The sequence below is a fragment of the Chlorocebus sabaeus genome, chromosome 20 (genome assembly GCF_047675955.1).
Source record: "Chlorocebus sabaeus isolate Y175 chromosome 20, mChlSab1.0.hap1, whole genome shotgun sequence".
Classification (NCBI taxonomy): domain Eukaryota; kingdom Metazoa; phylum Chordata; class Mammalia; order Primates; family Cercopithecidae; genus Chlorocebus; species Chlorocebus sabaeus.
The window spans coordinates 50476043-50498151 of NC_132923.1; the positions used below are offsets into that span (position 1 = coordinate 50476043).

Sequence of the window (22109 nt, forward strand, 5' to 3'; positions counted from 1 at the left end):
CTCAAATTGTGTACTTGTAAATATTTCAGTTTGCCTTCAGGTGTGCCAGATGCTGGGGTAAGGGTGGGGGAGCCCACATCCGGTTCCTTGGAAGTCTTCACAGGTGACAAGCAGCTTGGCCATTGATAGGTTTGTTTACTTATTAGAAATGTTTACCCAGCCATGGGCACCAACCCACCCAAAGTTACCCCAACCCCTTCCTGCCTAGGAACATCCAGACTGTTCTGCATATTCAATAAATATCTTGTAAGCCATATATCTAGTTATCCCTCATGGTGGTCTTTACCACAATGGTGGTTTTGTTTACCTTGACATAACCTCAACACCTCTTCATGCTCCCCTTAAATAAGAAAATATTCAATTATATTCCACATCCATTTGTACCAAAAGCATTAGTAAGTGATGTAGATATTATTGAATATTTTATAATGGAGAGTAAAGATAACATGTATATCTTACTTTACAAAGCATACTCCTTCAAGTTCCTCATCAGACCTCTGCTTTCTCTATTCCATAGCTCCTACCAGTCAATAAAATTCCAATTAACAACATTAAATTATTTTGCCGAAACGAAATGTCCCTTGGAACATGAATTACGGACTGTCAGCAGCTGTATATATTCTTTCCATTTGCCAAACCTCAGGTGGAACCTCAAATTGGCCCACCATTTTCTTATATTGAAATACTTGAAATATCTTTACATCCATAACTTCATTTGGTCTTCAGATGGTGGTAAGCATCAATTTCATCTTGTCTGTGCCTTTTCATAAAAATTAAATCAGTACTTTTTGCTAGCATAATCTTAAGCAATTAAAAGGGAAACACTGAAATAGAGTAGAAATACTCAATTATAATGTGGTTGTCCAGATGATCCAAAATATGCTTTTATATCAAAATATGTATACATTTATTATACAAAATTTAAAAATTTAGATTCCAAGTTATCTCAGACTCCAAATGTATGTGCCTAGGTTCCCTGAAAAACAGAGCCTAAGGCAGTCATATGTGCTAAGAGTTTGAGAGTTTAATCCCAGAGCAGTGAGAATGAGGGAATGGGGAAATGAGTCAGGCAAGGCTGGGAATCATTACTGAAGGAGGAGCATTACTAAGTCATGCATCTGAGAGACCCAGCAGGCCAGCCCACAGGTACCCTTGCCTTCCTGTGTGGGATGTCTCCTGAGGGGCTGTGCAAAGAAACCACGCCTTGGAGCAGCCCTTTGGAGAGAGGAAGGAAAAGCATTTGGCTCCTAATCTTCTACAGGTGATCATCTCCCCCTAGACTTTCTGGCTGTGTCATCCAGCCCTTTCAGCAGTTGCTTAGAAAGAGAGACCTCCATGCCTTGTGGTATGTGAGGAGCCAGGGGTTACAAGAGGTTCCACCTTGACCTCAGGCAGTGGAACTGCTTGGACCTGCAAGGAGTGGATAGTGACTGAGGTGGAGCAAGTGACTGAGTGCCCAGTAGACAGATGGAACCAAGCAAGTCTGAGGAGGTTCAATAAGAAGAGTATGATATAGTTCACTCTTTGAGCTGCTCAGATTCACTCTTGTACTTTCATCATATCTAGCTCCAGTATTATAATGTGGGATTTGCATTTCTCTGTGTGTGAGCACAAGCTGTCTCACTTTTTCCCTGAGAGAAGGTACAAGTTTAATCATTTACAGAATCTCCTTCAAAGTGGTGGTCAATTGCAATCTGCTCAAACGCATAAGGCAAGAGGGTTGTTGAAATAAATTGCAATGCCTGCTGCTACAGCTGGTCTCAAGACATTTATAATCTCCCTCCTTTATCGCCTATTTCCTTCACTTTTACTCAGCATTTTGGCTGATCTGTATTGTTTGCTCTCTTGTTGGGGTAATCCCACCTTTCATCCCTTAGTGGGGTCTTTAGTTGTCTTGCCCTTGTTGGCTGCAGCTGCTGCATTTCCCTATGACGGGGTCATCTGGTGTGACAGACCCAGTTTAAGTGCTCTCCAAATTTGCTTGGCATCCCCTGCAAGTTGGGTCTTGGCTGCTTGCTCAATGGATAGTCTTGGCTGCTGCTAAAATTCACACATCTCCTAAAACCAGTGTTTCTTCTTAGCTTTCCCCAGGAAGAAGGTCTAGTTTAGCATGGCCTTCACTGTGCAGACTGTGTGGGCAGCTCCTCCATTCTCTCCCGTGCCCAAGTCTGGCTTGAAACGGATGCGCGGAGGCTTTGGCTCAGATAAAGCACTGCACCATGGCACTGGGATCTGGCTTTGTCAGAGGCAGCCCAAATGGGCCAAATAACACAAACCAGAGGTGCAGGGACAAGCTTTCACCAAAGAATATTTCCAGCATTCTGGAAGTTTCCTTTGCATTCCCTTCCAATCAATCCCCCAAAAAGATAATCGCTGTTCTGACTTCTATTGCCACATAGGTTAATTTTGCCTGTTTTTGAACTTCATATAAACAGAAATATGCCATATGTACTCTTGCATTTGGTTACTGTGACATAACGTTTTCTATAAGAGATTCAGCCAAGTTGTTGAATATAGCAGTAATATGTTCTTTTTCCATTGCATTCAATTGTAAAAATATACTGCGATTTACTTACCACCTGTTCTTGATGAACATCTGGACTATTTCCAGTTTGGGGCTATTATGAATGAAGCTACCATGGATGTAAGCATTGATTTCAGTTGCGAATATACAAAGAGTAACATTGCTGGGTGACAGGGTATACATCTGTCTAGTGACAAAGACTCCTTCCTTTGACTAAAACTTAAGTCAGGATCCTGAGTCTTCTCTGACTAGGTCTGACCTTGGGCTTCCCTCTCTGTCCTTGCAGAATCCAGTTTGAGCAAGAATCCTGCTAAGTCAGTTTAGGGAAAATCCCCACCTTTGGTATCTGACCATTCTCAGCATCTTTCCACCATGGTCTGCCTTCAGCAATAACCCTATTGAGTCAGTTTAGCCAGACATTCCTTATCCTTGATGTTTCCTCTTAGGCATTTTTCATCCACTGACCCCAGCCTTCTCCTTGGTTATAAATTCCCACTTGTCCTTATTGGAGTTGGCGTTAATCCACTCTCTCTCCCCAACTGCAAGACCTCCTTGCAATGGTCCTTGTACCTATCTCCATGGCCCCCACCCCTTAACATCTTTAACAAGTGTTTGCATGAAGTTTTTCTTTGATACTAGCTTATGTTGATCTCCCAAATACTTTTCAAGTGGTTGTTCAAGTTATTCCACATTCCAAGTACATTGTACTATCAGTCTTTCTAACTGTATTCATTTTCTTGGGAGTATAGTCATATTATTTGGTGGTTTTGATTTGCATTTTCCCTAATGACTAATGTTGTTAGAGACCTTTTTATATACATATTGGTCTTTTGTGAAGTGTCTCTTCAAGGTTCTTTTTGCACAATTTTTAATTAAATTGTCTTTTTCTGATTGATTTACGGGAGTTCTTTATATGTTCTGGATACTGAGTCTTTTGTACTGAAAGATATATTGAAAATATCTTCTCCTAGTTTGTGGCTTGCCTTAATAGTATCATTAGATGAATAGAGGTTTTTAATTTTAGTATAGTCCAATTTAATCTTTTATGTGTAATGCTTTTGTGTCATATTTAAGACAGCTTCCCCAAATTCATGAAGATATTATACAATATATGATTCTAGAAGCCTTGCTGCTTAACCTTTAATGTTTAGGTATACTGATCTATCTCAAAATATTTTTGTGTATGGTGTGAGGAAAGGTTCAAGGTTTTTGTTTTGTTTTGTTTTCCTCTGTGATAGCCAGTAAGCCAAGGGCATTTATTGAAAAGACCATATTTCCCCTACTTAATTACAGTTGTGCTTTTGTTGTGCTTAGGTGACTACAGATGTGCAGGTCTGCTTCTGAACTCTCTGTTCTGTTCCTTGTTCCATTGGTCTGTGTGACTATCCTTACCTTGATTATCTGGTAGTGTAAACAGTCCAGATTCGTTTTTATTGAAGACTATTTTGGCTACATTAGGTGCATTTCATATATAAAATTTAAAAGCAGCTCGTCAATTTCACATACAAAAAATCTGGATTTTATAGGAGTGCATTAAATTTATAGATCAATTTTAGAAAAATTGACATCTTCATGATATTGTGTATTTCAAATTATGGAGATGGTGTGTCTCTTCACTTTAAGTTTTACTTAATTTGTCTGAACTGTGGTTTATAGTTTCAGGATAGGTATCTTGTGCATCTTTCATTAGATTTATTCTTAGGGGTTTTTCTTGGTGCTATTGTAAACAGTATTTTTATAAAATTCAATTTTCTAAGTGCTTATTGCTGGTGTATACAAATAAAATAAATTTTTATGTATGGACCTTAAATTTAGTGAACTTGTTTAATTCACTTATTTCTAGTATTTGTAGATTCTTTTGGATTTTATATGTATATAATTATGTCATCTGTGAGTAATAACATATTGATTCTTCTTTTCCAATATTTTTGTTTCCTTCTCTTATTGGACTAGCTAGGACTTTGAGTACAATATTGAATGTGAAGAGAATGGATATCTTTTTTCTTGTTCCTAATCTCAGAGAGAAAAACATTCTAAAGAATTCTATATTTTACCATTAAGTATGCTGTTACCTAGAGATATTTTTAGATACCTTTATCAGATTGAGAAAGTCTCTTTGGGCCAGGTGCAGTAGTTCACACCTGTAATCCCAGAATTTTGAGAGGCCAAGGCAGGAGGACTGCTTGAGTTTGAGGCCAGACTGGGCAACATGGTAAAATCCCATCTTTGCAAAAAATACAAGAATTAGCCAAGTGTGGTGCCATGTCCCTGTAGTCCCAGCTACTTGGGAGGCTGGGGTGGGAGGATTGCTTAAGCCCAGGAGAGCCACTGTACTCCTACAATCCTGCCTCTCACTCTCACTTTGAATAGAGTGAGACCCTGAGACCCTGTCTTTAAAAAAAAAAAAAGTATTTTTCTATTCCTAGTTTTCTGAAAGGTGTTTTTGTTGTTGTTGTTAAATCATGAATAGGTGTTGAATCTTATCAAATGCTCTTTATACATCTATTAAGATGAGTATATAATTTTTCTTCTTTGTTCTGATAACATGACAAGTTACAATGATTGATTCTTCAATGTTAAGTCACTCTTACATTCTTAGAGTAAATCTTAGTTGATCATGATGTAGCATCCTTTTCAATTTGCTAATATGTTGCTTAGGTTTTTTGCATATTTGTTCATAAGACTGGTGTGTACTTTTCCTTTCTTGTAGTGTCCTTGCCAAGTATCAGTATCAAGGATATTCTGAGGCTGGGCATGGTAACTCACGCCTGTAACCCCAATACTTTGGGAGGCTGAGGCAGGCAGATGACTTGGGTCCAAGAGTTTAAGACCTGCCTGGCCAACATGGCGAAACCCTATCTCTACAAAAAAAAAAAAAAAAACTAAAATTAGCTGGGCATGGTGGTGCAGACCTGTAGTCCCAGCTACTCAGGAGGCTGAGGCAGGAGAATTGCTTGAAACCGGGAGGTGGATGTTGCAGTGAGCTGAGATCACACCACTGCACTCCAGCATGGGTGACAGAGTGAGACCTTGTCTCAAAACACACACACACACACACACACACACACACACACACACACACAAGAAAATTAGAAAATATTTGGAACTAAATGATAATTAAAATATGGTGTATCAAAATTTATATGACAAGCTAAAGCAACAGTCAGGAGGAAATTTAAGAAACTAAAAAATAGTCTTATAAAAACTGTTGCAGGGTGTATACAGACAGAATATAAATTTTTTTTTTTTTTTTTTTTTTTTTGAGACAATGTCTTGCTTTGTTACCCAGGCTGGAGTGTAGTGGAGCAACCTCTGCTCACTTCAATCTCTACCTCCTGATTTCAAGTGATTCTTTCACCTCACCGTACCGAGTAGCTGAGATTACAGGCCCACACCGCCACGCCTGGCAAATTTTTGTACTTTTTGTAGAGATGGTGTTTTGCCATGTTGGCTAGGCTTGTCCTGGAACTACCTGCCTCAAGTGATCTGCCTGCCTCAGCCTCCCAAAGTGGTGGGATTACAAACTGTTTTCTAATTTTCATTGTGAGTTCTTTCTTAACATATGAGTTATGTGGAAATATGTTGCTTAATTTCCAGACATTTGGGGATTCTCTAGTTGATTTATTTTTGATTTCTAATTTAATTTCCCTGTAGTATTAATATGTACTAATATAAATATTATATATATATACACACACTAATATATTATATTCCTCTTTCCCCTGTCTCATAATCTGTTTTGCCAGGATGGTAAACAAGCTTCTGAACTCTGTTGGACATTAAATAATGTGCACATTAAATAAATTTGTATGCCATTTCTCCAACTAATCTGCCTTTTGTGAGTTGATTTTTCAGCTGAGCTTCAGAGGGCAAAGGAGATGTTTTGAGAGAGAAGGAAGGAAGAAACCAGTCAAGGAGGCAGTTAGGGTGGGTCTTCGGTTGAATTCTTTCAAACAAAAGAACAACCTACAGACATAGATAAGGGAGCTTGCACAGAGGGGCTTGCCTAAGACATGCCCACAACCACACAGATAAAAAAGGCTACACAGTCGACTTTCCCAGACATGCCTGCAATGAAAAATTCTGTCCGCTAACACATGCGCAGTAAGAGGAACAAAGCAATATGGAGCAACTCAAGCTAAGGGCCTACATGCACACTAGGAGGACAGGGTGGAGCTATCAGAAAGTCATGCCTTATGCAAATGAGATACCGAGCCCTCATTGGTTTCTTATGAAAGCCTGTGCATTCAACTGTAAAAATGGCAATCTTCTGGGGCCCCTCTCCACCATTTATCTTCTTCATGTTCTTGCTTCTTCTTTCCTATGTTAGTGTGAAGTAAGATCATGCCAATTTAAAACATACTCCTTTTAGATGTTTGTTCTTTTATATTGCTTTCGCTACACAGAGCTAGGGAAATAGAAAGTAATTGCCCACGGTACTGGATAGCTTCCTTCTTCCTGGGTCCTTGAGGCAACAGTTGTCAGAAAGCAGCTTTTTGATAAGAATCAGCAGCTTGTAGCTGAGAGGGACTGGGAAATAAAAGTGGCCACCATCCAGGTCACTCTCCACCCATTTCGGGAACCATCTTGCTGATAAGAGCTACTCATTCTAAGGGCAGGAGGGATTTTTGGACCAAGGCATGGCTTTTGATCTTTGGGAACAAGCTCTAATCACCCCCATGCCTGTGTGTCTATGTCTTTGAGTGTTTCTCTATCACCGTGTACTCTGTGATATATCCCTTTCATACCTTATTTCATCTCTTTTTTGTGCCAGATCTGGCATTAAACTTCCTATAATGCATACATACACGAGAAATCGGATTTCTTTTTCTTTCAGAGCCTGCTGCTCATCTGACTTCCCTCTGCCTCTACTTCCTGTTTCCCTGCACTTTGCATTTGCAGATCTTAACACATAATGCAGCATCCACCCAACTTTGTATACATTCCATCTTTATTTTTCATGAGGTGGATTTTCTACCAGTCTTATACATCCAGTCCTCCATTATGGATCATCTTAATTTTGTTTTAAATGTATTTTTTCTTTTCTTTTGTCTTATCAGCTTTATTTAGATCTGGTTCACACTCCTGTTCTGTTTTCCCCCTCAATAAGGTCACTTTTTCTTTTCTTTGCGTATCAAATATCCTTGCCTCTTTCTCTTCCTCCTTAGAAAGCAAGGTTTCTCAGCCTCAGCATTATTGACATTTTTGACTGAATAATTCTTTGTTGTAGGGGTGTTAGAGTAGGTAGCTAGGCAGACATGAGTAGGACTGGAGACAGACCCCCCACCCTCCATCAGGAATGTCAGGCAGCCATCAGGTGATGGTCAGGCAGTTGTTCAACTGTCTCTCTAAAATAATAATTGGTTGCAGCCAGCACCAGGAGAAGGTAGTTTCCCAATAGATAGAAAATACCTGAAGCTGGTGATCAGCCGCTTCCCAATAAGACCTCAGGAACTGGGCAGGTGAACTCAAGCATGTGCACTAAGAAGCAAAATGGTGGAGTTTAACTGGTAAATGACCTTCCTCTAGGAACACTTGACTGGTAAGGAAAAAGATGCCTAAAATGAGCATGCACACAACTTTAGTAAACATACTGCGCATGCTCCCCTCCCAAGTGCTGGCCGGCCACTGTGAATGCAGACAGCCTGTCCCAAGAAAAACATCAAGGGAGGAGAGATGCAAAACCCTGGAACCATGCCAACGTATAAAACCCTAAGTCAAAGATCAAACAGGGCACTTGGATCTCTCAAGTTGCCCACTTGGCCCTCTTTCAAATGTACTTCTTTTTGTTCCTACTCTAAAGCTTTTAAATAAACTCTTACTCCTGCTCAAAAACTTGCCTCAGTCTCTCACTCTGCCTTATGCCCCTCGGTTAAATTCTTTCCTTCAACGGGGCAAGAATTTAGTTGCTGCAGACCCATGTGGGTTAACTGCTGCTAACAGGGGCTGTCCTGTGCATTGTAGGGTTTTAGCATATTTTTATTTTAGATATTTTTATTTTATGTGTTATTTTTGAGATAGGGTCTCACTCTGTCATCCAGGCTGGAGTAGAGTAGCATGAACACAGCTCACTGCAGCTTTGACCTCCTAGGTTCAAGTGATTCTCCTGCCTCAGCATCCCATGTAGTTTGGACTACAGGCATGTGCCACAACACCTGTGTAATTTTTTTGATTTTTTTGTAGCGAAGGATCTCATTTTGTTGCCCCAGCAGGCCTCTAATTCCTGGGCTCAAGCAATCCTCCTACCTGTGCCTCCCAAAGTGCTAGGATTATAGGTGTGAGCCACCACACCTGGCCTCCATTCTCTATTTTTAATGGGTGCTAAAAAAGTCACAGTGTGCATCCTTAACTTATCCCAGTCTACTGTGAATTAATATTATACCAATTTATGTATAATGAGAGTACCCTTCAATATTATAATTCCATTTGTCACCTTTATGTTCATTTTGCCCTTATTATCTTATATCATACTTCTTCATGTTATTAATACCACAATATATTGTTTTTATTTCTGCCATAGTTGTTTTTTAAAGGAATTGGGTAAAGCAAACCAACAGCATAGATACTTACCTACTTATTTATAATTTATTTATTTATTTGGAGATGGAATCTCACTCTGTCTCCCAGGCTGGAGTGCAGTGGTGCTATCTCAGCTCACTGCAACCTCTGCCTCCAGGGTTCAAGTGATTCTTCTACCTCTGCCTCCCGAGTAGCTAGGATTACAGGCACCCGCCACCATGCCCAGCTAATTTTTGTATTTTTAGTAGAGAGAAGTTTTCACCATGTTGGCCAGGCTGGTCTTGAACTCCTGACCTCAGGTGATCCACCCGCCTAGGCCTCCCAAAGTGCTAGGATTACAGGTGTGAGCCACTGCGCCCAGCCTATAATTTCTAAAAACCCTTCAATGCTGTAGATCTATATTTCCATCAGACATCATTTTCCTTCAGCCTAAAGAAATTTATTTGGTATTTCTTGCTGGCAAAAATTAGCTTCTACTTACCTACATTTTGAAAGACATTTTTGCTTGAAATCATTCTATGTTGACAGATTTTCTTTTAGCACTTTAAAATGCTATTTTATTGTCTTGTGGCCTCAATTGTTTCTGATGAGTAGTCAGTCACCATTTGTATGATATGCCTAGGTGTTTTCTTTGTATAGATCCTATTTTAGGTTCACTTGAACATCTAAGATCTGTGGATTGATAGTTTAAATCAAATTTGTTTTTTTTTTTTTTTTTTTTTTTCCAGATTGAGAGGATGCAGGTTTGGGGACTTTCCTCTTTGTGGTTGCTTCTTTTTGGGATTTCCTTCCTCAATTTCCAACTATTCTGACACCCAGATAGCTTACTTCTGACTTGTCAACCTGGGAAGATGGCTGCTTTCGGCTTGAGCGCTATCCAGATGTTCTGAGCAAACTAGGGAGAGCCTTTGGGAAAAAATTTGGTTAAATGTGTATCTCATCTCTATTTATTCTCCCCTTTTAAGGGTCAAATCTCCTTCAGTTTCTACCTGCTTCTGTCAGTGTCCATTGCTTCAAGAATTGTGTTCTACATTTTTTTCCAGAATTATAATTGTTATTTGTAAGAGGATTAGTTTGATATGAGCAGCTTTACCATCAGTGTCACATTAAGTTTTAAATGTAAGCTATATCTAGGGGTTAACTCTTCTAAGAATAATTGCATTGTAATAGAAGATAAAGCATACACAACATTTTTTTTGGAAGACTTTCTGTTATTAACATACAAGTACAAAGGTACTTTTAGGACAGTCGATGGTGTCCACACAAACAGTGATCTGCTCAGTGCATAGGCTGTATTAGCAGCTCTTAAAAATCCTCCATCCCTTTCTTTTGTCTCTCTTCCATTGAGATTTAATCTTCCTGTACTATCCCTAAAAGAAGAGGGCAAAAAATGGGGGGACGTTCTCTTCGCTTTCCAGAACAAATTTCTGTCCACTACATAACAATGACTATTTTGGAATTTGAAAATTGTATCTGCCCATATTGCTTAATTCCATAGACTTCTCTTCCCTCTCTCAGATAACTGTGCATCTGGCCCACAATCTTCCTCCTCTGGCAATCTTGGGTCATCTTGTTAATGATGTCACATGTATTGACATCATGGTATTTCACTAGTGACCAGTGAGCACATCATAGTTTTTCATTCTTTTCGGCCAAATGCCCTATTGTTTCTATTTTTTTTTTTAAATCAGGTATACAGAATCAACAGGGCATTTACTATGACTCTGTTCTATTGATTGCTGGAATCTCTAAATCTGTGTTTTCCTACATTTACTACATCTTTCTTTTTGTTTAATATTTTCACTCCTTACAACCACTGAACAGTGTTTACCCTACACACTTCATGAGGTCACTCTTTCTACACTGTTATATTTGTTTGTTACTTTAATATCATTAGAATCCCTTAATTTTGCCTCTTATACTCACTGATTTCTGGACTTAAGTCCATATGTTCCATTCCTGTACCCACAAAATGGAAGACAAACAACAACAACATCAACAGCAAAACCTACCAGGTTTCTTTAAAGCTAGATCTGCTGTCCTGCGAACTTATCATGAAACAGTTAAATATCTCTAGGTAGAAACCCTGGCATCTGCCCATACCTTCTTAAATAGGAGTAAAGGAGTGGTCTGAGAACCTGGCTCTTCCTTTGTATAGCTTTGCCATTAACAAGTATAAAACTTTGAATTACTCACCCAACCCTCCATTTTCCTGTCTGTAAAATGAGGAAAATATTCAAGAACTTGAAACCCACTACAATCCATCTCTGTGTTTCACTAGCCCAGTTTGAAACTAGAGAGAAGCAAATTCCATGCTAGCAAGTATAATAGTGATAGAGGGAGGAAGGACTGACTGCCAGCTAGGAATTGAGCTGCAAGGGTCTTGAAGCTTTCATCTGTGAAAATGTAGGCACTGTGAGACTTAGTAACAGGCCAGACCCTGGATCAGTATAAACTACAAGGAGGTGGCCTGGGTAGAGAGGGTTGCTGGTTGTTTTTCTCCCCAGCACTGGTCTGAGTCTCTCATTTAGGGCTTCATGCTGTCTCTTTCTTCCTGTCCCAATTCCCCACATTTCCCTCTCCACCACCCTAAAACATAATCTAATTTTTATTCTTAATTGGTCCTGGTTATAAAACTTAGATCTAGTCTACATTATTATGTATATACTTCAATAAAGTTTTAAACTCTTTAATTAAAAAGGCAAATGATTTTATTGTTCGATAATCTTTTTAAAAAATAAGAGGAAGGAGTAAAATTAAAGAGGAAAGATGATTTTTATTTCCTTGTGACCTCTATTTCCCCCTTCCCCTGCCCTTGGTCAGTAACTCTTGATGGAGAAAGGATTCAAGACTCTTATTTAACCAAAAACCAGAGCCAGCTAATCATTTCCAAAGGTTAGTATCTCTCTGCTGACCTTTTCTTTGGTTGAAATTGAATAAAACTATATGTTCATATATGTATTAAAACAAACTCAGAATAACATCTTTTCTTCCTTAGTTAAGGCATTAGAAGGGCTATAACTATCATACAGTAATACCCAAGGCAGTAACTTAGAAAGCTGCTTTGATGGGAATAGAAACTTATAAACAAATAAATTCAATAGACTTTTTTTATAAAACTGGTATGAAGAGACAAGGGTAATACCCATATTTTTAAAGGTTACCTCTTACAGTGAAAAAAAGATCTCTGAGCACTAGCAGTGAGATTTCATCTGTAATATATGTAACAAAATAGCAAGAGGTGAAGAGCTTTGCAATAGGGGCTTCATATATAAAATATAGCATGATCTTCAGTTGTAAACAAGCAACCTGTTCTGTGTAGATAAGGAGAAAAGAAAAATTAATCTAAGTAACTAAATGATTGCTTCACATAGACAGTTATAATGCAGATCTACCCTCCTTTTCTCTACTTGGGGCTATTTTTCCACCTCAATAAAACAAACTTCTTGACACTGGTCCAACTTTACCCTTGCCTTTGCCTTTAAAGACATTACTTTAAAGAATAATTTTTATTATTTGTTCATAGCCAAAGTCTACGGGTTTTCTAATCTCCCCTCAAAAAGATTTTGTTGATCTACCATGTAAAAATCTTACCTGTATTGTACAAAACTCAATGCATTTTAATACAATTTTGATGTTAATTTGACTTTGTTAGTATGTTTTTGTAGTCAAAGGCCATGGGTCTTATATCTAAGAAGGAAGACATTTTGTATATTTGTTTATAATAATTTTGTTCCATTCTCTTTCTTGTCTGCTCTCTTTTTCCTGTTTAAAGTATGATGCGTCACAACTATAATAAGGCAAATGATTCCTATCAAACCCATTGCTGTTAAAACTCCTTTCAATATAAGAGAATCTCTGGCAGGTACAGGATCAGAATTGGGGGGAGTAAACAGAGATGCCTGGGCAATGTTAGATATAGCAGACTTTAAGGAGTTCCTATCCATTGCTCGTATTGCAACATAAATTCTGTGGCTTTCATGTGTTTCTCCATTTGGCTGATGTTCAGGTCCATTTGTGGAAATTTGAGGTGAGAACGTAAATATCTCCCTGATGCCAGCTTGCTGAGGATTTCGCTTTGATGTATTTACTAAAATAGCATTGTTAAAGTCATCTTGGATATTCTCTAGACTTTTACTCATTCTTATTTCATAGCTTGTAGCTGAAATTAAAAAATATAAATAGGAAAATTAAGTCACTTTGAGTATATTTTCTAGTTTATTAGAAATTACTAATGAGAACAGCAACTAAAAGTCAAAATATTTAGAAATAAACATAACGAGAAATACGAATACAAGCAAAACTTTAAAACACTACACAAGGACTCATTAAAACCTGAGGACTTTTTTTTTTGAAAAGCAAGATTCAACATAAAAGATGTTATTTTTTTCCTAAGTTATTTTGTAAATGTTATGTGATTTTTTTGTTTGTTTTTGTTTTTGTTTTGTTTTGTTTTGTTTGAGATGGAGTCTCGCTCTGTTGTCCAGGCTGGAGTGCAGGGGTGCCATCTCAGCTCACTGCAACCTCCAACTTCCGGGTTCAAGCGATTCTCCTACCTCAGCCTCCCAAGTAGCTGGGATTACAGGCATGCACCACCATGCCTGACTTATTTTTGTGTTTTTAATAGAGACGGGGTTTCCCCATGTTGGCCAGGCTGGTCTCAAACTCCTGACCTCAGGTGATCTGCCCACCTCGGCCTCCCAAAGTGCTGGGATTTCAGGCGTGAGCCACTGCACCCGGCCTGGTATGTGATTTTATTTAAAATGCTTCATTTCTGCTTTAACTAGTCAAATTTATTGTAAATTCATATGGAAATTAAGCAATCAAATTGAACATATGAAGTCTAAAAATAGCAACGTGGAAAGACTAACTCTACCAGATATACAAATGCTATAATACCTCAATAATTAAAATGCTGTGGTACTTACTGATGCATGAAGAGACACATCAAAAAATAGGCCAAAACACATTCAGAAGTTTAGTATATGATAAAGGTGGAGATCAAATTAATGGGGGAAAAATAAAATTTCTGAATAAATAGTGTTGTGAAAATTGGGTAAAAAATTTGGAAAAAGACAACGGAGGTGGAAGCCTGAAAGTTAACATAAGCCTTAGAAAAGGGAAAGTAGAAAAAGGTACTCCGTCAATGTTTGCCCAAGCAAGAATAAGAAAGCCCTGAATCAGGGGACTGGTCCCAGCCTTCCTAACAAAAATAACGGCCAGAAGTAGGAAACAAAAATGCACCAAGGTTTGCATGAGTTACGCAAAAAATTCCCCGAAGCCTACTGATAAATATATGAATAAATATTTACTACCCAACTTTCAGAAAGAAATCACTTCCAGTACTGGGAAGCACATGCTCTGTAGTGCGGAGCCTATTTCTACTAAACAGATACCATAACACATGGTGTTTATGCTTCTAGTCAGGATTTCTGAGTGATTAGTATCAGTGAGTTAGCCAGGGCCTCCTCACTCCGGGGGTAGGCGACACACTGTCCTTCTGGGACTCCAGGATTTAAAGCCTTATCAGCAATTCAGAGCTTTTCACAACATCCTCTGTACCTTTTTCAGTTCTAAACCCCCAAAGCTATGTTCACTCAACTAGCCACTGACCTAGTTATTAGAAATGCTGTCTTATGGAAAAGTAGGTCATGAAATGAGCAAACCTACCCTGGCCCTGATCAAAGTCTTCTCCAGGTGCTGTCCAAGATAGGGTCAATTCCTCTTCTACGTTTACAGCTTCCAGGTCAATAATTTTGCATGGTGGAAACACATCGGGGTGGGGGCCAGCTGGAACTCCCAGCACTGAAAAGGAGCCTCCTGAGCTGACTCGGCTAAAGCCCCATTTTTGCTCCTCCTCATTTCTGCCTACTGATTTCCTTGGAGCATTCATCTGAATATTACCTGAGACAAAAAAGAAAAAAAAAAAAGGCAAAACGACAAATTACAAAGCTTCTGAATAGCTTGTTCTTGACACGGTGAGACTTTCTTAAACCTTTTTTTATTTACTACATCTTTAGAATAACTGAGTGTATTTGTACAATCCTTTGCTCACTAATTCATCCATTTATTCACTCAATAAATATTTATTTTATTTTACTTATTTTATTTTGAGACAGAGTCTTACTCTGCTGTCCAGGCTGGAGTGCAGTGGTGTAATCTTGGCTCACTGCAACCTCTGTCTCCCAGGCTCAAGCAATTCTCCTGCCTCAGCCTTCCAAGTAGCTTGTATTACAGGTGCCCGTCACCATGCCCGGCTAATTTTTGTATTTTTAGTAGAGACGGGGTTTCACCACGTTGGCCAGACTGGTCTCGAACTCCTGACCTTGTGATCTGCCCGCGTTGGCCTCCCAAAGTGCTAGGATTACAGGCGTGAGCCACTGCACCCGGCCTCAGTAAATATTTATTGAGGGCATATGCTGTACCAATAATTACAGACAAAACAGTATCCCTCATGGAATTTATAGTCATGTTAATCACATTAATAAACACATATTTACAAAGTATGATAAGTGTAAGAAGGAAGGAAGGCAGGATGCTACGAAAGAAAATAAAGTGGGTCTATAATTTAGAGTGGTATCAAGGAGGTAACATTGAAAGGCTTCCTAAAGGTTGAGTAGGAACTGACCAGGTAAAGAAGAGAGGGAAGAAGATTCTAGGTAGAGAGAACAGCAAACCCTGAGGTGAAAAGAGGTTTCAAGTTAGAAAAGCTAAATTAAAAGCAAAGTGAGTCATCTGAGATGAGGCAGGAGATAAGTTTACACAGGACCTCACGGTCCAATGTGGTTTTAGATTTTAATGTTATATGCTGTAGGGAAGCAGGGAAGTGACAAAATTATATTTCCTTTCTAATAGAACACTCTGGCTGCTTGGTGTAGAATTAATTAAAGCACAGCAAGCAACAAGGTGGCCACTTACCCATTCAATAGTCCAGATGAGAGAAGATAGCAGCTTGGGATGGGAAATAGTGTGGAGAGGGGGGCAAGAAAGAGGCAGTTCAAGAGGTCTTCTGCAGAGGTCAAGCAAAAGCTGGTGATGGATATGAATATAGAACGGTGAAGAAGAGAAACCTGGTTTAAAGTGAAAGAAAAAAAAAATTCCAGGTTTCTAAAATGAGCAAACTGGGAGGAGAAGCAGGCTAAGGAGAAAAAGACCAAAAATTAAATTACAAGGTTTGTGATTCCTGTAAAACATCTAATTCAAGATGTTAATGAGCCATTTAGATCTGGATTTTAAGCTTAAAAAAGAGATTTTAGCTAAATGTAATAATTTTAAAGTTATGAATTTGGAGGTTATACACAGATAGATGTTATTAAAGGCATACAGATTAATGAGATTAATAATAATTATTACTGTAATGATAAGTAGTATTTACTGAGTGCCTTCTATGTGCCAGGCACTTTTCTAAGGCCTTACATGTATCAGATATTTAATTTTCCCAACATGGCTATGAAGAGGGCAATTATTACCCTTATTTTTTTAGATGATGAAACTGAGACACACAGAAGCTAAGTCACTTGCCCAAAGTCACACAGCTAGTAAATGGAGGAGCTGGGTTTCAAAGCCAGGCAATGTGGCTCCAGACGGGAAAGTAAGAAGGTTCAGACTCAGCTAACAGACTCGGCCTGGTAGAAAACAAGGAGCTGGAAAAAGAGCCTGATAAAAAATTCTGGAAAATAAGAGGTAATTAAGAGAGTGAGGTATCACAGAAACCAGGAAATGGCAAAAGAGGGATCAATTGGCTGTGTTTGATACTGGTGAGGTCAGAAAGAATGAGGACTGAAAAGTAAACAAAAAGGATAGAGTCATGTTATGGAATAGTCCAAATGATTAGTTATAACTTTTAAAATACATGAATAATGTTCATAAAGCATCTGCATTTTTGGAAATACAAATGCTTAGAAGTCTTTTTTGAGATTGTTTTCAAAGACTATAGCATGACATATTTCTGTTTGTCTATTGTGCTTTAACCACTGCTTCCTATCAGGAACTATTATAATGGTGTTAAAAAGATAAATATCTTCCATTTATTTTGCATTTTTTTCTTGAAGGAAAACAAAACATCTTCAGGAATCACTTAGTTGTCTGTAACATCCAAGTTCATATTTATTTAGGAACTCATTTCCTGTGTGGACTGTTTGGGCTGTTGGCCTCCTTCTTTCAACTGCTAATAACTTTTTGCCTCTTTCTCTTGTCTAAACCTCTAGAGGAAACACAGAAGCAGGAACTGAGAAATTAACTATTAGTAATTCTGATGAAACAAGAAAGAGGTCAACATAATGACTAAAATAAAGGTAGCTATAATCTGTGGACATTACCGATTGCCTTCCTGTTACCCGCCTACCACGAATCACTGAGGACTGAAGAAACAGTCAACAAATTATGTATGGACTTAAGTGTAAAGACTTTTGAAATTTTCTTTCTCTCACTCCCTGCCACCCCAGTACACACATACCCATCAGAGATATGTACATGAAATGATGTTACTCAAATAACAGAGCTAATGGTTCTTACCGTTTGCTGTGTAACCTGGTACATACATAGCATGACTCCCTGGAACAGAGTGGGCTAGTGTGCTTATGCTTGGAGAGTGATTGACATGCACTTTCAAGCTATATCTACCATTTACAGCAAAGGAGAAAAAATACCTCGAGTAAATTCCATCATTTTTTATAACATCAGCACCTGTATATATAAAAAACACAGTGTCAACACTTGTTATCATAGTAGATTACTAATATTTAAGTCATTAAAAACAAGATTTACTCCCCTTATTCTTTCTATATAAGGTATATGATCATGCTCTTATCTACTTTTTATATTCTCAGGTGATAAAAAATCCAATGGGTCCATAATTTCTCCCTGTAATTTCTTACCTCAGAAAAATGATTTTCTAAAGGTGAATAAGTTGTACCATGCTAATAAAACATTTAATTATCACCTTTAACATTCTTGTTCTTATCGTTGAAAATAATACTAGTTTTTTTAAGAAATCAAGCACATTCTTCAGGTTGCTTATAGTCATTGACCCTTTTGAGATGTTAAGAAAAGCTATTTTGTCTCTAGGAAATAAATATATATGCACATATACACATTTTCCTACAGTTTCAAGGGTTTGTGAATGCCCAGAAGTCACTTGATTAAGGACCTTTAATAAATACAAACTTTGGTTGCTTATAAAATAGTGTGAAATTACTTAATTTCCTCATTAGAGGGTATCTGGAACTGTTTTTCTAGATTCTAGGGGGCTTGATGACCTGGAGTTTGACAGAATTTGGTAGCATCTACTGTGCCTTGCTTCAGGGGGCATTCTGAAAGGTTAGCCAGTGATGTACTTCCTTCCTTTTGTGTTGATCTTCAGAGAGCAGTTCAATTCCAAGCCAAATTCATGACTCAGTGGCACGAAGGCCTAGACCCCAGGGCAGCAGAGGGAAGTCCAGCTTAGCCCAAGTATAGATCACTTTTGCCATTCAAGTACAGGTGGTCATATTGGGCAAGCAGCTTGTCCTCTATCCTAGAGGTCAATTCAGTTTTCATACCACACACACGGCGCTGCACACCAGCAGTGTATCATTGCTAAAGTGTCCCCACCATCTCCCTCTTCCCCACTGCAGAGGCAGGGCTCCTTAACATAAGAAAAACAGGAGTATATTTAAATGAAATAAGAAGTGCTAAACATTTTATTATCAAGGGAGATTTAGAATTCTTTTTTGTCTGTTGTAAGAAATCACATCTTGACCATCTTGGCTAACACGGTGAAACCCCGTCTCTACTAAAAATACAAACAATTAGCCGGGCATGGTGGCGGGTGCCTGTAGTCCCAGCTACTCGGGAAGCTGAGGCAGGAGAATGGTGTGAACCTGGGAGGCAGAGCTTGCAGTGAGCTGAGATTGCGCCACTGCACTCCAGCCTGGGCAACAGAGCAAGACTCTGTCTCAAAAAAAAAAAAAAAAAAAAAATCAAATCTTGGTATTTAGTGGTTTAATGATTAATAAGGTTTATCTTTGTTGAGAAATTACAAAGGAAAATCTCTCCATATTAAAGTCACCACTGCCACCTCTTTTAATCACTGAGGCAGAAAGAAATGGGGAAAGAACATTGGCTTGGGAGACAGAGGAATTGGTTTGAAGGCCTGCATCTGTCACGTAGTAGCTATGAGGCTTCATGTCTCTGAGCCTCAGTTTTCTCATCTATAAAATGGAGATAACTTATCTTGCAGGGTTGTTGTGATGATTATTTGAGAATATGCATGAAAAGGTACATTTTAAATTGTAAATCATTTCAGAGGTATAAGTTTTATTATAGTTCATTTACTGAGCAGATAAATACTGCTTCCATTATAAAAGTAAGTATTAAACAACTATGTACATACATGTTAGGTATTGATTGGAGGGGAAACAATTTACATTTTGATGCCTGAGCAGTATTTTTTATTGTTTCTTTTTTTAGGGTATACATTTAGATAGCAAACAAATAAAATAGTTCCAGGGAATAATATAAAAGCCTATTGAGCTGAATCAGATGATTTTCCCTAGGAGAGTAGGCTCTGTTCTCCAGGCCAGCCCACAGGGTGGGGCAAGAGAGAAACATTCTACAAAAGTGCATTTTTGGACCATAAACAAAAATTGAAAGGTATAACCATGGATAAGCCATCAGAGCATGAGAAGTTCATTTGGATCCAATCGAATAGGCAAAGTAAGAAGACTTCTCTGGTATCCCCCTGAGGTGGACTTGAACCAAAACCCTTTGAATGAACTTTTGTTTTCCTGCACATCATACATGATTGCCATGGCAAGATACTAATGGGCTACCGAACTTAAGACTCTTGAAAAAAGATTAACTTTGAAACAACAGGGCAAAAGAATATAATTTTGTTAGTAGATCAAACACTTCGGGCTGCCAACAGAGGCAGGTCTACCGCCATTCTAAGAATGTAGTTTAGGAAAATAACCAAATAGGAAAGATGGAACAACAAAGGAATTTGTTTTTCAAAGGAGCCCAAGTGCTGCTGTTTACCTGGCTGGATGCTGTACCATCTATAATGTATGATGACCAGGCTCTGAACGCTGTATGTGCAGAATGAGAGCTTTTGTCTATTCTGATTCCTCTAGGCTTGCAGGCTGGGTCTTCTTGGGACCAAATCACACATGTAAAAGGCAGTGGCTGTGCTAGAAATGAGCTGTGCCCTCTCATCAACCCAGCCTCTTGGGTCTAGGGTCATCTTATAGGTCACAAGTTCAGTTTCCAATTTTTTCTTCACAACTGGGGTCCAAAGGGAAAAAGTGGGTTCGCTGTCGCTGCACCTCCCTTCTGATTTTCATTTCCTACTTTAACAGTCCAGTCTGATTACTCAGTGAATAATAAAGCTGGTGACTCTTAGAGGAATATAAGTATGTCATAAGGACATAGAAGCCTGCTCCCGTATGACCTCATCAAATGGAAGCCAGGACCAAAGTGTCCAGCGGCTGCCTCCCACCTTTTGCTCAAACATAGACACTATGAGTATCCTCACGAGGACTCTCTTTTTCCATGCTAACATGGAAATATCAATGATTCTATGAGAATTTGAGAATATTGTAAGATTAAGAAAAATTACTGAACTGAAGGAATCTTACAGATAGGCTTAATATTGATACTACCGCATCATATCATAAGAGCTGTTGAGAACATGATAAAATGTCAAGACATTCCTTGTTACCTGCTCCATCATCGAGAAGTCTCAGTGTAACAGGATCTCCAGTCTCTGGCTCAACTGTGGCAGTGACAGTGGCATTAAGAATGGGATAAAATCCCTGTCTCACATTGGCATAAATCATCACAGGCTGGGGAAAATGGAGGCTGTCTCTTTCCACAAAGGCTTCCGCAGTGACTGGGGGCACAACTGAGTTGGAGGCACGAGAGGTCACTGCCACTTTCAGGGCTTGCAGAGAATGGTGGGTATTGTTCAGTGTGTAAGTCCAGTGCCCAGGCTGTAAAACAAGTCTTATTGTTTTGGAAAGTGTGAAAAAAAATCAACCCTAATTTGAAAGCATACATCTAAGCTGCTGGAGAATTTTGCTCTTGTTTTGTTGATGTTACACTTTTAAAAATACTACAAAAAGATGCCAGGAAAAGTAGCATTGGTTAAGGGACGAATAAATTCATATTTACATGGCTTTCATAGCATAAGTCACCTTTCTTTCTAGGTGATTCTTTAGGAATTACACCTCGGATTTATTTGGAGTGAGGGAGGATACATCTTGATTCCCATTTTTAGAACATAACAATAATAGTGTCCAGCTTCAAAGTACTTTACAGATATTAATCTGAGCCCCTTCCCCAAAAAGGAGTTTAAATGTTTTTCATTTCTTTTCGTAACTGAGAAAATTACATCAAATTAAGTGGACCATTATAATTTATGTGGACACCATGGACTAAAAAGGCAACAATATCCTTCTTTCACTCCACTTCCCAAAAAACTCCACACTCAGAAATCTCAATCAGCAAAAAACACATACACTCTTAGGGACCAAGAAAAGGACCTACTATTTTTAATAGGTCAGGATTATACAATATCTAATTTGAGTAATTTATAGAAATACTGTTAAACACCACTCTTGCGTATCTGCCTGGGAAAAACCGACAAAAAAGAAAATCTGAAAGAAAAAGACTAAAATTATAATATAGAAGAAATTCATCCTTTTGATTAAGCTATACTTTATATTGCTTTTTCCTGATTTCTGCTGCTGCTCCTTATCAAACCCCCAGAAGTAACAAGAGATACACAACAAAGCAGAAGGAAGAACAGAAAATCAAGGGGTTGAAGTGTAACTCAGGGTGGAGAATTAAGATGCACCACACCCTAGCCATCTTTCTTCATTGGGATTCATGAGCTTCACCATTTTCCATTAGTCATGATTCAAGCACCACATTTTTTGTTTGTTTGTTTGTTTGTTTGTTTGAATCATAACCTTAGTGACAGATGCATGGCAGGAACTTCCACATCAAAAAGTTATCTGAGTGCAATAAATGTTTCGATACAGGACATCTAATCCAGACCAAGAGGTCAGGCAAGGGGAGCAAGAAG

At 38.6% G+C, this 22109-nt stretch overlaps 1 protein-coding gene across 1 annotated transcript in view; it reads right to left on the reverse strand.

Moving 5' to 3' along the window:
- Positions 1-11229: 11229 nt before the first annotated feature.
- Positions 11230-22109, reverse strand: part of CLCA2 (chloride channel accessory 2) — a 32597-nt gene continuing 21717 nt past the window's right edge. The window contains exons 11-14 of the mRNA XM_007978078.3: positions 20742-21012; positions 17558-17728; positions 14714-14947; positions 11230-13205 (exon numbers count right to left, since the gene is read on the reverse strand). Of these exons, the coding sequence (XP_007976269.3) occupies positions 12763-13205; positions 14714-14947; positions 17558-17728; positions 20742-21012 (1119 nt within the window). The 3' untranslated portion in view covers positions 11230-12762. The remainder of the gene's footprint in view (positions 13206-14713; positions 14948-17557; positions 17729-20741; positions 21013-22109) is intronic.